Source organism: Alligator sinensis, unplaced genomic scaffold, assembly GCF_000455745.1.
Source record: "Alligator sinensis unplaced genomic scaffold, ASM45574v1 scaffold176_1, whole genome shotgun sequence".
Classification (NCBI taxonomy): domain Eukaryota; kingdom Metazoa; phylum Chordata; order Crocodylia; family Alligatoridae; genus Alligator; species Alligator sinensis.
Window position 1 is genome coordinate 770,227 of NW_005842471.1, and position 15,085 is coordinate 785,311.

Here is a 15,085-nt window from a genome sequence, read left to right on the forward strand (position 1 = left end):
AGGTCTGGCTAGTGCCCAAACTGTGACATGGCAGCTAGATCGCTGTGCTGGCAAGTCACAGAGATAGGTTCAACTACCTACATTGGGTGAGGGGGTCTCTGGCTGCTTGGGCAAGTGACCTACACAGGCAGATGCAAGGGCTGAAATTGGACTTCTCCTGAGGTCTAACATCTGCTAGTCCTGGTTTTCTAGCAGGTTGCATTTCATTATTTAAACACAGGTAAGTATCCAATAGGGTACATAGCCACAAGAGCACAGCCTATTTGTGCATTCCCAATCCACATGTATACTTGCAGGGAAAACAAAATTGTTACCTGCAAGTAAATCCCCAGAAGGCCACCTGCATGGCTAGAAACCTGCCATTTAGAGGAATAAACTGTCCCCCTCCCCCCCGAATTATGCTCAGAGAAGCTGATGTACCCAAGCTCGTGCACAAAGTACTGGTATAACGTAGGCCTGGACCTGGTCTCCTAAGTCCCAGGCTAGTGCCCTAATCACTTGTACCAGCCTATATTCACAGAAGCGAGATCCAGCTACCTTTGGAAGGCCAAAGAATGGCTATACGTTCTCTCACAAAACAGATTTGTTGAATCTGTTGGAGCCCAAACCCTAAAAGAGCCCCTTGGTCCAAACCAGTGACAAGACATATGTGGCATTTTCCAGGGTCCAAGGTCTTTCCCCAATTATTTTTCAGCTGCTCTGTATTGACTTTACAGCAACGAGACTCAGCCAGGGCACTGTGGCACCCTGAGGTACCTTGAGATCCTTTCAAGGGTCCTGCAGGGTGCTACGTAAGGTTAGCACTGCTAGCTGTGCAAACAACTATAATGTTAAAAACATTCTGCCCTTAATGAGACCATAAGCTCCCCTGACAGTTTGGGTCAGCACTGACATTTTATGGGGGAGAAACTGAGGCACAGAAAAGCAGTAACACTGCAGCTTTGCTCTGTAAATGAGTGTGCCTTTATTTTAAATCTCACCAGTCTTCCAGATTTTTTGGCTGGAGTTGTGGGCTTTCTGAATTCCTCGGAACAGCAATATTGCTTTATTTTTTTGTAGTAAAAAACAAGTGAAAACTGAGACCTGACATTTTTCTTAGGCGTGCCTTGTGTCCAAAAAGGTTGAGAACTACTGCTTCGCAGCAAGTTCTGGCCAACTGAAGCATAAAGTGTGACCACATGTGGCCAATTAGAAAACTGCAAGTTCAGTTTATGATTGTTTTTTAAAGGGCTGCACATTACATAGAACCCAAATAAGCCAGCAATGCAAACCTGGCCCCAGCGCTCTTTCCTGCCTATGCAGGGGGTCGGCCTCGAGGATCTATTAAGGTCCCTTCGGACCCTAACATCTATGAATCCATGAACATTGAAGCCATTCCCTTGGCCCACATTGGCAGTGGCTGGCATGGAGGACACTGGCTGGTGCTGGGAATGCTGGCTCCACATCCCCTCGCCTCTGCCCTTCTGCCTTCCTGACACTGTTCACCAGCACCTCCATCCAGTGATCAAGGGTTTTGGTGCTGCACATGCTCCCCTTCACCCTTTGCCAGCACTTGGACTATACTGGACTGCAATGGATCCAGCCATTTTTTGATGCCCTCCTTCAGTCGCTTCACCAGTGCTTGCAACTCTGATGAAAGTAGCTTGCCTTAGCTAGGAACATCAATCCCCTGGAACTTCTCCATTTGATTCTCAAGCTCCTTCACTATGGAGATCACCTGGCTAAGGAGGGCACCGCCAGCACTAAGGCTCTTGGTGGCCTCGAGGAACAGTTGAGGACCTCCCAAGATCTGGCAGATGGCATCTCATTCCACCTTGTTAAGGGGGCCACTGATCCCAATCTTCCTGAGCAAGGCCATCTCATGGATGGCCTTCTGTTGCTCCACCAGCCTTTCCAGCATCAGGTATGTGGAGTTCCACCGAGTCTTCAAAACCTGCATGATTTTGTGCTGCAGGATGCTTAGCTCTGCCTGTTTGTCTTGCAGCATCTTGCCCGCCTTGATGCTGCGGTGGAAGTAGCCCACCACCTTCCTGCATTTTGCAAACAGCTGGGTGGTACTGATGGTGCCCTCACTGGGAGCCCTGCCCCCCTCCAAAGCATCCCTGACTATATGATGCAGTTTGTGTGCCACACAGTGGATGCCAAGAAAGTTGGCATTATGGACTGCCTTGATCATATTGGCCCCATTGTTGGTGACCTTGAATCCACAGGTGAGCTCACCCTGCCCAATGTGCCACCCCTGCACCATGTGGTTTATGGCCACCATGATCTCTGTTGCCATTTTGGGAGTCATCTATCACCCTGGCTTGAAGGAGAGCCTATCCATGGCCTGACTGATTGCACCAATACCTTGTGAGGGAGAGGTAGGCATGACCTCCACCCTGGCTGCTCCAGATGTCCATGGTGAAGTGTAAGGGTACCTGCGGAACTGCCTTGTGCAGCTCCTCCCTCACGTACTCTGTGTATGCCTCATACAGGGAGAGAACCACCATCCTGTTAAAGGTGGTGCATGCAGGCACTTGGTAGGATGGGGCCACAAGTGCCTGAACCCTGGCTGCTCAACTAAGGAGAGGGGCTGGCCATCCAGAGCAAGTATCTCCCCGGTGGTCTGGGTGACCTTGTTTGACCTTGCAATACTCCCTGCTTTGTCAGCAGCTTTCCCCCACCAGTCCAGGGTGGCCTGCCCCTGCTTTGGGGGAATGGGGGCTTTGGAGCAAGAGGGGGACTTCCCTTTGGGCATGCTCCCACTGGTGCCAGGCTGAGGAGGAACAAAGGGCAAGGGGGTGCTGCCTCCTGAGATGCAGCAGCATCACTGTGGTGGTGAAGTGTTTCACCTCCTTGCCCCAGCTGATCTGCCTTCGGCAGCGCTGGCAGATAGCATACTTGGGATCATCTGCCACCTCAAAATGATCCCACACTACACTACCCACCCCCCGCTGCTTCTGGGCTGAGGGTGGGGATCCTGTCTCATCCCCCTCCTCAGCAGGCTGAGACACAACAACAGGAGGAGATTACTCAAATGAGCCACTTGCCTCCACAACCTCAACCTCCTCTGAGGTGCTTTCCAGAGAAGGAGACCTGGGTTTAGGGGAAATTTGAGGGGTGTGGAGCACAAACTCACATCTCCCCTTGTTCCCCAGAATTTCTTTTGCTAGGGCACACAGGTCCCTGCTTGCAGATCCAGCTCCTCCTCTGGCACTGGGAGGCTCATGGTGGGACATGAAATTGGGGTGGAGTAGACTGTAATTCTGGTGCTGGTGGCTCTTTCTGGTGTTGGGGAAGGTGGTGCCAGTGCAGGGACAGGTACTGCTCCCACCTCCTTGCTTCCACTGGCAGCAGAAGACTCATTGCTGCCAGGAAAGAGGGTGCATCTATGTTTTGGGCTGGGGAAACTTCAGCTCTTCCCCTACCCCCTCTAGCCCCTCCCCATCCCCTGCCAGAAGACCTGGCACCTGCCTTTCCAGCACACTTCATATTAATTTTTGCTCTGCTGGAAAATGTGTCTCTGTGTGTTTGCAGCTGTAATATATCTTCTTGTTCTGTGTGTAACTAATATCTCTTCTTCTCTCATTACTGTATGTGTCTGACTACTATCTTGTCTTCTCTGTTGTTTTTACTGTATGTCTGTGTAATTCATAATATTAATATGTGTTCGTAATTAATAATATTAATATCTCTTCTTCCTCTCTGATTATTCTATGTGTCTAATATCTCTCTTTCTCTGTGTACTGTATTGTAAGTGTGTGTAATGTATGTGCTTTCCTGTACAGTGATGGGGAAAGTGTGGGGAAAGAAACATAACAAGAACAAATAAGAGGACTTTGGGGGCAGAATAAGTTGGAAGAAATGGATTGGATAGGGATAAATAGAGAGATTCTAAGGAAGGGTAATTAGTAAGCTGTATCCAATCCTTTCCAAGAACAGAAACTAGCAGGAAACTGACTAGGAATCCAAACTAGTCCAGCAGTACCTTTCAGACACTGTTGCTCAGGCAGAAACAGCTCACAAAAGGGACAGAAAGGCTGCAAACCTATATACTGTTTCTACAGCCCTCCCCCAGAGCACTGTGATTGGAAGGGGACTCAGGGGAAGATCACAGTCACGGGCCAGCTACAGATGTTAGTCTTTCACCCCTGCTCCCCCTCCCTCTTCTCAGTTCCTGTTCCCCTGAAAGACTGCCTTCCAAATCTCTGAATCTGTGAATCATTTCCAAATCTTTTCTGAATCAATTTGGAGGCTCTGAATCAATTCAGAGGGTTTTTTTTTAGGTCTCCCAATTTGATTTGGATTCAATGATTCAGCCTCTGAATCAGGCCAAATCTTTTCCAAATTGAATCGGCAACTGAAGCTTCGGACACCCCTAATAAACATGAGCTAAATTCTCCCACCTGCTGCACATTATCATGAGGAGCAAAAAAAAGAGTTGTCCCAAGTGTTCTCAATGTACAGAAAAAGTTGGAATGCTCTTCCCTGCTTTCTTGATACTTTCATGGAAAGTTCTCCTCTGTGTAGTTTGAACTCCTTGGGTTTTACAGGTTGCAAACAGACATCACATTTATCCCAGGCTAAATCACTTAATTCTAAGACAAACTTCAATCTACACAGACATCCATATCTGTTGTCCTGAGATAAATCCTAAAAAAATGTTTCCCAGGTAAGAGGTAGTAACAGTACATTCTAGGATATTGCAAAGTAGGTCCAGACAGTTTTCCTGGGATCGCATTATGGAATGGATGGCAGGAAAGCAGCAGCACAATCAGCCACTTACTGAACCCTGTTTAGAAGGGTGATGTGTGTACATGCCAATCCCAGGATATTTTTGTTCTGGGATAGACATAGGCATAATTTATCCAGGAAAATATGCAGCATTTGTTCTTAGCCATAGTGGATTTTAGTTTGCAAATTGTGAAACTGAGAGTAACCATTGTGTTTTCCATGCTTTTTTGAAAGCCTGCAGATGTCTAAGTAAAAAACCAAAATAATACAGTTTAATTATAATATTAACCCTACCACTTTAAATTGTCACATTTCACAAAGTGGATGGGAATGTTTCTGTTGTGGAAGGGACAATGTCCAGCATGAGAAGAGGATTTTTACAACTGGAACTTATACATTCGATCATCAGGGATCTGGGTTTTCTGCCTACTTTGGAAAAATGTGGATTTTCTCTTTAAAGGAGAAAAACACAGGAAACTGGGTTTCCCCTTGCAGACTATCAGAGTTCTAGCTGGAAAGGGGCTATTTGGGGCTAGGAGGAGCAGGACTCAGTAGGTACCACATGCATGTGCGTGTATACACACATGCATGTGGCCAGCAATACAGCTAGGCAGTGGTGGAGAGCAGCTCCCCCAGCTACCTGCAGATAAGTCTATGAGAGTATTGGGGGGGGGCATAGGCAATGGAGGGGCAGGTAGGAGGACAGACTGATGCCCCCCACAATGAGGGAGGGAGTGGGACAGGGTTAGCAGCTGGGGCTGGGGGGCCAATGTTCCCTCTAAGGTGTAGCAATCCATGAGCATGACACTTTGGTCCATGAGTGTGCTGCTTCAGTCTGTGAGCACGCCGCTTCGGTCTGTTCCTGAATTCATAAAACTTGGTGACTGAGGATGGGATTCTCTGCCAAGAATGCCTGAATACCTTTCTATAATGATTTTAGTTCCTTGTAAATAAAAAGCATATACCATCTTTAACCCAGTTCTGATGTGGCCTCAATTTAGCAGTAAAAAGTAACTTCCTTGGATACAAAAAATAAGTTATAAATGAAACTGAATTAAGCTGAAATCCAGTAACTTAACTGAGAAGATACAAGCAGGGCACCAGCCCTAGGAACCGTATTTAGAGTGAGGGTCAGAATCACCCTCCCTGCCCCTGCACCATGGAAACCTTTACCATAGTAGGAATAGCTCTGTGCTGCATGGCCATAGGAGCAGGGGAGGCATTGGGACTCAGGGCGAAGCTCACCCGAAGTGGCTAGGGAGTGGAGCAGTTACCCATACCCGGCAGAGCCCATGCAGTACCTGGCTCTGGCCCAGCCCCAGTCCCGGCCTCTCCCCCAGCCCCTGTCCCTGCCCCCGCCCCTGTCCCCACCTTGGCTCAGGGAGGACCTGCTGCCTGGCCTACACCACTCTCCTTCCCTGTGGAGATTCTGGTGCAGTGAGGAGTGGAGCAGAGGAGTGAGGAGCAGAGATGGTAAGTGTCCCACAGTGGCCTACTGTGCTTTTGCCGCACTCCATGACCAAAGTTTTCAGGAAGCCGCAGCCCAGCTCCTCTCCAAGCGAGTGCTACTGTGCAACAATAATTTTTTTTGTGCATGGCCATGCACATGAACAACCTAGAGAGAACCTTTCTGGGGGCGCTGCTTAGCTGGGGTGGGGATCAGGTGGGAGTGCGTGACTGTGGAGCTGGCTGGGGAACAGGATGAATCTACAGGTGGATTGTCCAGAGGGTGGTGAGGGGGCTGGCTCCCCATCACTGTGTGCACTCCCAGGGAAGGGCACATGCCTTCCCACCCCAGATGCTGCCCCACCCCAGATGCCCCCCCCACCCCAGATGTGTGCATGGGATGGGGAAAGATGTGGGCTGCCCACTGTGGGGATCAGAGCTACCTACCCTGCTGCTCTCACCCCAGGGGCTTCTGTGGCCCAGTGGGTGGAACCCTGAATAAGACGGCAGAGAGGCTTGGTGCTGCTGCTGCTGCCACCACCAGGAGCCCTGCATCAGGAGCCCTACCATGCTGAAGTATCCCCTGTCCACTTGGCAGCGCTGGGGTTGGTGGTTGTCACCATAGTAGCATGGCTGGCATGAGGCTCCTGGTGGTAGCAGAGATGGCAGCAGTGGCAACATTGAGCCTCTCTGCCCTCTCATGCCAGGTCCTGCCTACTGGGCAACAGAGGCCCCCAGTAGAGGGCAGCAGAGTGGGAAGCCCTGAGCCCTGCAGTGGGCAGTTCACTTCCTTCCGCCACCCACAGGCTCTGCTCATTTGTGCTCCAGCCATGCTGCCTGCTGGCAGGGGAGGGGGCTGGCCTCCACACTCTGCTCTGTCTGCAGTAGCCACTGCCTCCTGCATATAGCAGCTGGGGCTTGGGCACTGCTGGGAGTGGTGGTGGGGGACAAGGGTCTGTGGGCACAGGCCCTGGTCCTGTAGCTCTGGCAGCTGAGGCTCCCCTCCAGCAGAGCTGGGCAGGAAGCTACATTTGAGAGTGAGGGGCAGTAGTAGGTCTGGGGTTGTGGGGGACTGTAGGTTGGGAGCAAGGGGCATTGTCAGGGCCGGGGGATTGCAGATTGGGAATGAGGGGCGGCAGCAGGGCTGGTGGGGTGGGCTGTGGCTTCGGATTGAGGGGAAACAGCATGGGCAGGGCACCAGCACATAAAGGTGAGTTCTGGCATGGAGAGCTCAGATTTTCCATGATAAAAAAACCAAAATGAAATGCAAATATATATAGGTATTTAGAACTTATTTTAGGGGTGTGTGAACCAGGCCCTATTTGATTAGGATTTGGCGTGAATTTGAAATTCATTGAAATTGCAGAAAAATGTGGATTTGGGGTTTTTAAATCAAAGAATTTTGGAATTTTTTTAATTTGGTTTTTGCAATTTTAGACAAATTAAACCTAGAACCTCGGTGACCACATACTTTCCTTTTCCTTCCTATCCACTAACCTGAGAAACTGCAGCAGAAACAATCTGAGGTGTAATTCTGGCCCAACTAGGGGCAAAAGACCCAGTGACTTCAATAGGAAAGGATGTCACCCATGGAATTGTACGTAGTTTTCTAAACCAAAAGGTTAGTCTATAGGAGGAGAAATTTGTTTCAAGCTTTTGAAGCCTACCTAGGCTGGTTTGGTTTTGTTTTTGAGATTTCTTAGCATGGCAACACTTTTTAAGAGTAGGTAAGTTCCCTCTGTCACTAATCATGTAGACTGAATGTTCCTTTAATTTGGGTCTTACCATGTGCTGTTTTCCCAAGGAAATTTGTTGAAGTTTTGTGTACCAGTATGCTCCATTCAATGGGAACATCACAGGGAGTCACAGTCACTGTGAAAGGAATAGGGGCTCTGTCTTCCCTCAGAATGAAATAGTACCTGAAAATATGGATTACAAACAGACTTTAGATTTTAAGAGACTCAGGTATAGTGAAGACTCCCTGTAGGAAAGGTAATTAGGTTTGCAGACTAAAGAGATAAAAGCTGCATTTCCCTCAAGGTAATAATGACCATTCTACTACAAGGTACATTAAAACACCAGCAGAGAGTATTTCAAGTTTTCTTACATAAGAGTATTACACACTATGCTACTTCCTATCCACAGCTATCCTCTTGGAGTTTTGCCCGTTTACGACTACTAAATAAATAGTCTGTACTCCACCAACTTTTGAGATGCTAGTATTTCAGTGAAACAAATACTAGGGCTTTGATTTTACAGTGTATACATTGTCACTTAGCACAGGAAGTAGGAAATTAACTACCTATTAGGGATCGACTCCCTAGCTAATGAAGTAATAGGCATTTTTTTGCTAGAATTGTATACCAAAGGTTATTTATGTAAGCAAACAGCAAGACGTTCTAAAACAGTGACACAGCAGATAGATTTCATTCTTTCTTCATGGGTCTGAGCAGTTAAGTTTTCATTTGATTAAGATTGATTCAATTGTAAATATTCTGTTTCTAGTGGCTGTCTGGGGTGATTGATAGTGTGAGGACTCTACTTTTCACACTTCTGTTCCTTTATACTATGGGTCTTTCAGAGTGCATGTAGTCTAGGTTGCTGGGGGATTATATGGAGCTTGAAGACTTCTCTAAGATCTACTAGTTACAGAAAACAGCTGGGCAACTAGTGGCTCCACCTTAGGGGGAAGGTAGCTGTGTTCACTAACCAAGAAATGTTCATTATACAGAGGGTCGGCATGCACCTTATCAATTAATTATCAATTAAAGCTCCACATTATCAAAATGATATCAGTCCATTAAATCCTGTTCTTAAATACTTACCACTTCCAGTAATGCCTGATCCCCACTTGCTTCTTTTCTTGTCATTCTCTCAATGTAGTTGGAACATACACAAAGCAGCTTGGACACAGTGGATGTGTTTACACATGACACAGATTGTACAGTTGTTACTGCACAGTCATTTAGTGCTTACATACCCAAGTACTAAATGACTGCAGTAAATTACCACGCAGGAGCATCCTTGCACAGCTTCCTGGTGATGCCGACTGTGCAGTAGCTTGTTACTACTGTGCAGTAGCATCATGTCATGGTTCATGCATTACAATGCTACTGTGCAGTAGTAATGAGCTACCGCTCAGTAAACATCTTATGTAGATGTGGCCAGTATGATCCTACTCCCAACTCTATTTTGTGGGTGGATAGGAGCATCTCAGAGAATTTGCTTATTTTCAGGGCATTGATCCCAAGCCAGAATCAAGGTGATTTTGGTGACTTTAATTGAGAATTTCCACATTTTCAAAAATCCAGTATTTGTTAAATTTAACTCTGGTTTCTGAATTTCAGGTTCTTGTGACATTTTCAGTGGTTGAGGTTATAGTACATCAGGAGTGGTCAACCTTTCTTCTATTGAGCCAGATCTGGCTCATGGAGCTGTCTCATCATTTTGGTGCACGGGGCCAGGTGGAAGTGGTATAAGTCCTGATCATGGCACATGGGGTCTGTTATTTCCTGCAGACTGGCCCCCTGCTACTCATTTGGCCTGTGGGGTCAAAATATTGAGCACTATGGCAATATATATATACTTCATTTAAACCAAGGCTTTTTTTGTTTGGTTTTTTCAGGTAATTGATATGTTCTTGCTAAAACATTTTATCTTTTATTTTAATTTCTTTTTTCCCTTTAACTACTAGACTTCTTAGGTTTGCTTTGGAGAAAATGATTATATTATATATTGTGTTCACTCATTTTCTCTCTGCACAATGCTGACAGCTGAACCATCTGTTTTACCCTCTGCATTTGTGACCATTTTGGTAGAATGTACCAAAATGAATCAAATCTATGCATGCTAATACAACTGATTCAATTCCAATGAGCATTTGACTACTTCTGGTTTTGAGGAATCTCTCTACACACAGAGAGATCTCTCTGTCTTTGCTATTTATAGAGTGCTACTCACTGTAAAAAGGGCCCTTCTAAGTCAAGAGACCTATAGAGCTAGTATAATTAGGGCATGCCAGTTTCAGCAGTCAGTGGCAGACAAAAGAATGTGGCTAGCAGCCTCTTCAATTACTTTTGTCCCTCCTTTAGCCTGAATGAGGATGTGCACATTTAGAACATGGGCCAGACTTTAGCCTGAGACCAGACAAGGGCATGAGCTTGTACCTCTGGCACTACGGTAAGATGCCTTCATTGCTCTGCCATTACCTCCCACTATAATAGTTAGGAATATCTAGATCTATATATTTGGCTACAAGTGAAGTTGACCTTCCATGGAAGTTCTACAACAAAAATACTTTTAATATGAGGAAGATTTAGAACTGCTCATCGAATACAAATACAGCAGGTGCATCTACACATGCATCTTTACTGCTCAGTAACTTAGGTTACTGTGCAGTAATCAAAAATGACTGCTCAGTACGGGCACATGTCTACACGTGTGCATCCATACTGCGCGTTAACTATGGTGACTTAAGCTGACTTGGGCATAAATTTGCTACCTGCATGATGCAGGTAGAAAATTTATGCTCGAGTAGTTTCTGCACAGTAAGGCACCTGTAGACACTTTGCTGGACAGTAACCCTGTTTGTGTGGACTGACTTGGGACAAAATTTGGTCCCAAGTAAGTCCATGCACAGCATTGCTGCACTGTCATTTCTGCACATCTAGACACCGGCATAAAAGCCACTTACTGTGCAGTAGGCCTGTGCGAGGTGGCTAGCATTCACTTTGGATTCGGATTTGTCTGATTTGGGGGACAGTGATTCGATTCGTTAATGGCTGCCCTGCCCGCCCAAGCTCCTGGCACTTGTTAACAAAAAGCAGGTGCTGCTGGATGCGGGGCAATCTCCACTGACCCCAATGCCCCATGCATTTTGAAGATCTAAACATACATTCTATTGATATGGCAGGTACTTTAGTGAGGAAAATATTTGAAGCTTATACTAGATTTATTGAGGTCCTTTTCCTCTTATAGTTTTGGAGATTAACTGATTGTGATATACTTTGAGTATGGCACTATAGCTCTGCATTTTTGTAATCTAATAATAAACTCAGTGGTAATTATATTAAATAGGTCTGGCAGAGAACCAGGTAGGAAATAACTATAACATTCATGTGTGTAGCTGAAGTTTATTTTCAAGAAAATACTCCATATTCTAACTGTTTTTAACTGGTAAAGGTAAGATGGAGGAACACATATTGGAAGAAAGAAGATTTAGAAGGCAGTACCCTGAGCCAAGAATGCACAGCTAGAGCCTTGTGGGTAGTGGGTATTTATGAATTCTCAGCAGTAGCCTGCCTCCTGTGGGCAGAAAATGAAAGAGAATATGACAATTTCTATGTATTCATTTCCTCTTACCTTTTAGGTATGTCCTTCAACAAGTGGATTGTTGTTTCTTTGCCATCTGCAAGAATCAGGGAATGATAAAAGTTGAAGAGACCATTTTTGAAGCTGTGTTGGGAACCAGCAGGCACATTTTTCAAATGACACAAAGAGACAGCTATGAGAAACTGAAGAAGCAGATAAATCCAGACTCTGGACACCTTCAGCAGCATCTTCTGTAGGATGAAAAAGTTTATAATCACTATTACTTTCAGTGGAAAAAAAAGGAGCAAACCCCACACATCTCTTTTTGTGGAATTTACTTTGCTAAAAATAATTATAATCAGAAACTGTAAACATTCACCACAATGCAGAAAGTAACCAATCTGTACTTTGCTGAATTACTGTATGTTCACTAAGAAACATCTTAGTCTTTGACCCATCTCTCAGCAAAGATTAATAGCAGAGGCTGCAGTGATGTCCCACAGTACCAAATATATGAAAAATATTGTGATACACAGCACAAGCACAAGCATAATTGAAGTAGAGAATTATAAATAAAATTAAATGACAATTGAACAAATGAATGCCCTGGCTTATTCACTGTATTTGCTTGCCTGCTGATTTTCAAGATTCAGTTATAAATGCAGGGGGATCCACCAGTCAGAAATTAGTCAGTCTCTTAAAGAGTATCACTAATTAATGTTGTTTCCATTGGGTTTTGGTACTTTTATTCTATCATATCAATGGTAAATTCATCAGAATAACAAGTATGTTTACTGAAAATAGAGAAAATTGTACAAAACAGAGTAAAAGTATGAGTAGTGGAGAATGGGCAATCTCAGGTTAGAGAAACCAAGCTGGAACTTGGTAGATTTTAAATTCTCTGCATGTTTTATTTAGGGAAAGGCCATATAAATGATGGTTGGACAAATAATTTTGAAATTACATCACTCTGTGTTCCATTCCTTCCACATGTTCTCAGGGATGTTTCTAACCCATCGCTGCAGTCTTCTCTCTGTCAGACTCTCCCCTTTTCACTCTTTTCAGAACTTTATTTTAATATTTTCTCCCTTGCCAAGACATTTTATTATCAGCATGGAATCTAGACAAGGAATGTGTGACGCTTAAACAGTTACAGCAAAGAATCTGGAAATGCAGATGCTATTAAAAATGTGTTACATATATTGCACAGACCTATATGAATAAAAGAATCAGGTAAGCACTGGAATGTTTTTGTTTGTTTTAAGATTGTTTGTTATCCTTGCAGTCTTTACACATCTGCCTCATATTAATCTTCAACAGTAGAGAGAATTGCTGAATCAGGAAGGGGAACACTGCGTTTTCAAAACTGATGCCAATTGCAGCTCAGTTGGTTAGCAGGCAGAGGGTGCTCAGAGGGCAATATGTTTGGGGTTTTTTTAGAAATAGATAACTTCTTGCATTTTGTAAGTAACAGAAGAGAGTAAAGCCTTTGCAAATGTGGCTATCATCCACTGGTAGAGGAGAACATAACAGAAGACTAATACATGAAATTATGAATCCAGGATTTATAATCTGCCAAATTTTGGGGACAGATACTTTCCTTTTGCAGCCTGTAAATGTATTAAGACAAACTCAGCAAGTCTATGACTAAACATAATTACTGCTCATTAAGAACAATATTTATAATTTTTTTTTAAAAGAACAGCTTCTTCAGAATGTCATCTACATTTAGATTTTTATAATTTAATTCACCCACTAAATTTACCTGTGAATTATGATGTGTAAAACTTGTTTTTCTAGGTGATTTCCCAAATAACTAGTGTCTCTCTGTGGCTGATAATACTACAGAACATCCTAGTTAACATCCTAAAAAAATGTTAGACAATCTTCTTCCATTCTGTTTTAAATATGTTTTGGTTACATTTATAACAACTGATTAAATAGACTATAAAATAACTATTATTACAAGTCAAGTAATAGTTGAAAATATTATTCTTTATTTTGATTAGTAGTATAAATCCTTTCGCAGAGCTTTTGCTAAGACTTGTGCCCTTTCTTTACCATTTTTGTCATTCTCTCTTTCTAAATACAGCTTATAGACTCAAAACAAAATCCTTAAATTATTTTTTCATTGCTTTTTAAACTATGACATCCAAGTTGCCCTGCACTTCAGTTTCTGCCCTTGTGGCTTTTTAAATGGCAGCACTTTGCAAACAACATTTACATAGCAGTGGCACAATTTTCTTGTCCAGGGGAGGAAGAAATAGATGATCATCTTATCCCTAACAAAGCATCAAACTAAGGGCTCATTTTTCTTGACATTTCTCTGATTTTTGGAGAGACATTAAAAAAAAATTTAGAAAGAAGCAAACTGAAATTGCTCTTACCTATTTTGCTTATTCTCTCCAGGCATCTGACTTCTTTTGCAGAAATAAAAATAACACAAAACCACACAAATCTCTCAAGTGTCTTCAGATAGATGAAAACCAAAACAGTGAAACCACTTTAAGAGGAGAAAACTGATTTTTCCTTATCACTTCTTAATAGATGTTTAATTTAAACATCTTTAGACTTTCAAAAAAGGAAAAGTTAATTTTTATTGTAAAGCAAACAAAAAAACTATAATTTTGAATCTTCAAAGTCTTAGTTACATTGTCAGTTCTAGGATTTCTGGGGGTGGGGAACGGATTCATGTGTTCCTTCTCCAAAAGCAAAACCTTACTCCCTGCACAAGGTGTCAGCCAGACTGCTACAGCAGCCTAATCCCATTGGTGGCTGGCCAGAGAGCGGTCTTTGACAGAAGTACACAGGGAGGAGGAGGTGACAGAAAGAGAAACAGAGAAAGAGCGGAGTGAATACATTAACCCTTTTCAGTCTATTATATTAGCCAGCAATGGGGCACAGATATTTCTGTGTGGAAATTGTAGGTTTGGATTAATAACTCTATGTTGCTTCCCCACTGATCCTTGAACATTACCACCAATTGTCTTTCAAGCTGTATTTTCACATGCCTCCATAGAAACTGGAGATGGAATGTGCAGTTCCCGAGATCTCTGGTATCCATAGAATGAAGAAGTGTCATATTATCTCAGGTATACTGTGTACATAGGTGGAGGGAGAAAATATTATTTGGTGGGCAAGGTACACACACACACATAACCCCCCCCCCCCCCCACCCAAACAGGTAAGTCTCTAAAGGGGAAGGGGTAGTGGGGAGGGAAGGGTCAGTGGGGTAGCAGATTCATAGATTCATAGATGTTAGGGTCGGAAGGGACCTCAATAGGTCATCGAGTCCGACCCCCTGCATAAGCAGGAAAGAGGGCCCAGCCAGATACCCATCTAACCTCCTCTTGAAGACCCCCAGGGTAGGGGAGAGTACCACCTCCCTTTGGAGCCCATTCCAGATTTTGGCCACTCCAACTGCGAAGAAGTTCCTCCTAATGTCCAGTCTAAATCTGCTCTTTGTTAGCTTATGGCCATTATTTCTTGTAACCCCCAGTGGCGCCTTGGTGAGTAAAGCCTCACCAATTCCCTTGTGTGCCCCCGTGATGAATTTATAGGCAGCCACAAGGTCGCCTCTCAACCTTCTTTTGCAGAGGCTGGAGAGGGCCCG

At 44.3% G+C, this 15,085-nt stretch overlaps 1 protein-coding gene across 1 annotated transcript in view; it reads right to left on the minus strand.

Moving 5' to 3' along the window:
* LOC112551458 (protein NDNF-like) overlaps positions 1-11,720 on the minus strand; it is a 17,027-nt gene extending 5,307 nt beyond the window's left edge. Inside the window, exons 1-2 of the mRNA XM_025212559.1 lie at positions 11,524-11,720; positions 7,948-8,081 (exon numbers count right to left, since the gene is read on the minus strand). Coding sequence (XP_025068344.1) covers positions 7,948-8,081; positions 11,524-11,720 — 331 coding nt within the window. The remainder of the gene's footprint in view (positions 1-7,947; positions 8,082-11,523) is intronic.
* Positions 11,721-15,085: the final 3,365 nt, after the last annotated feature.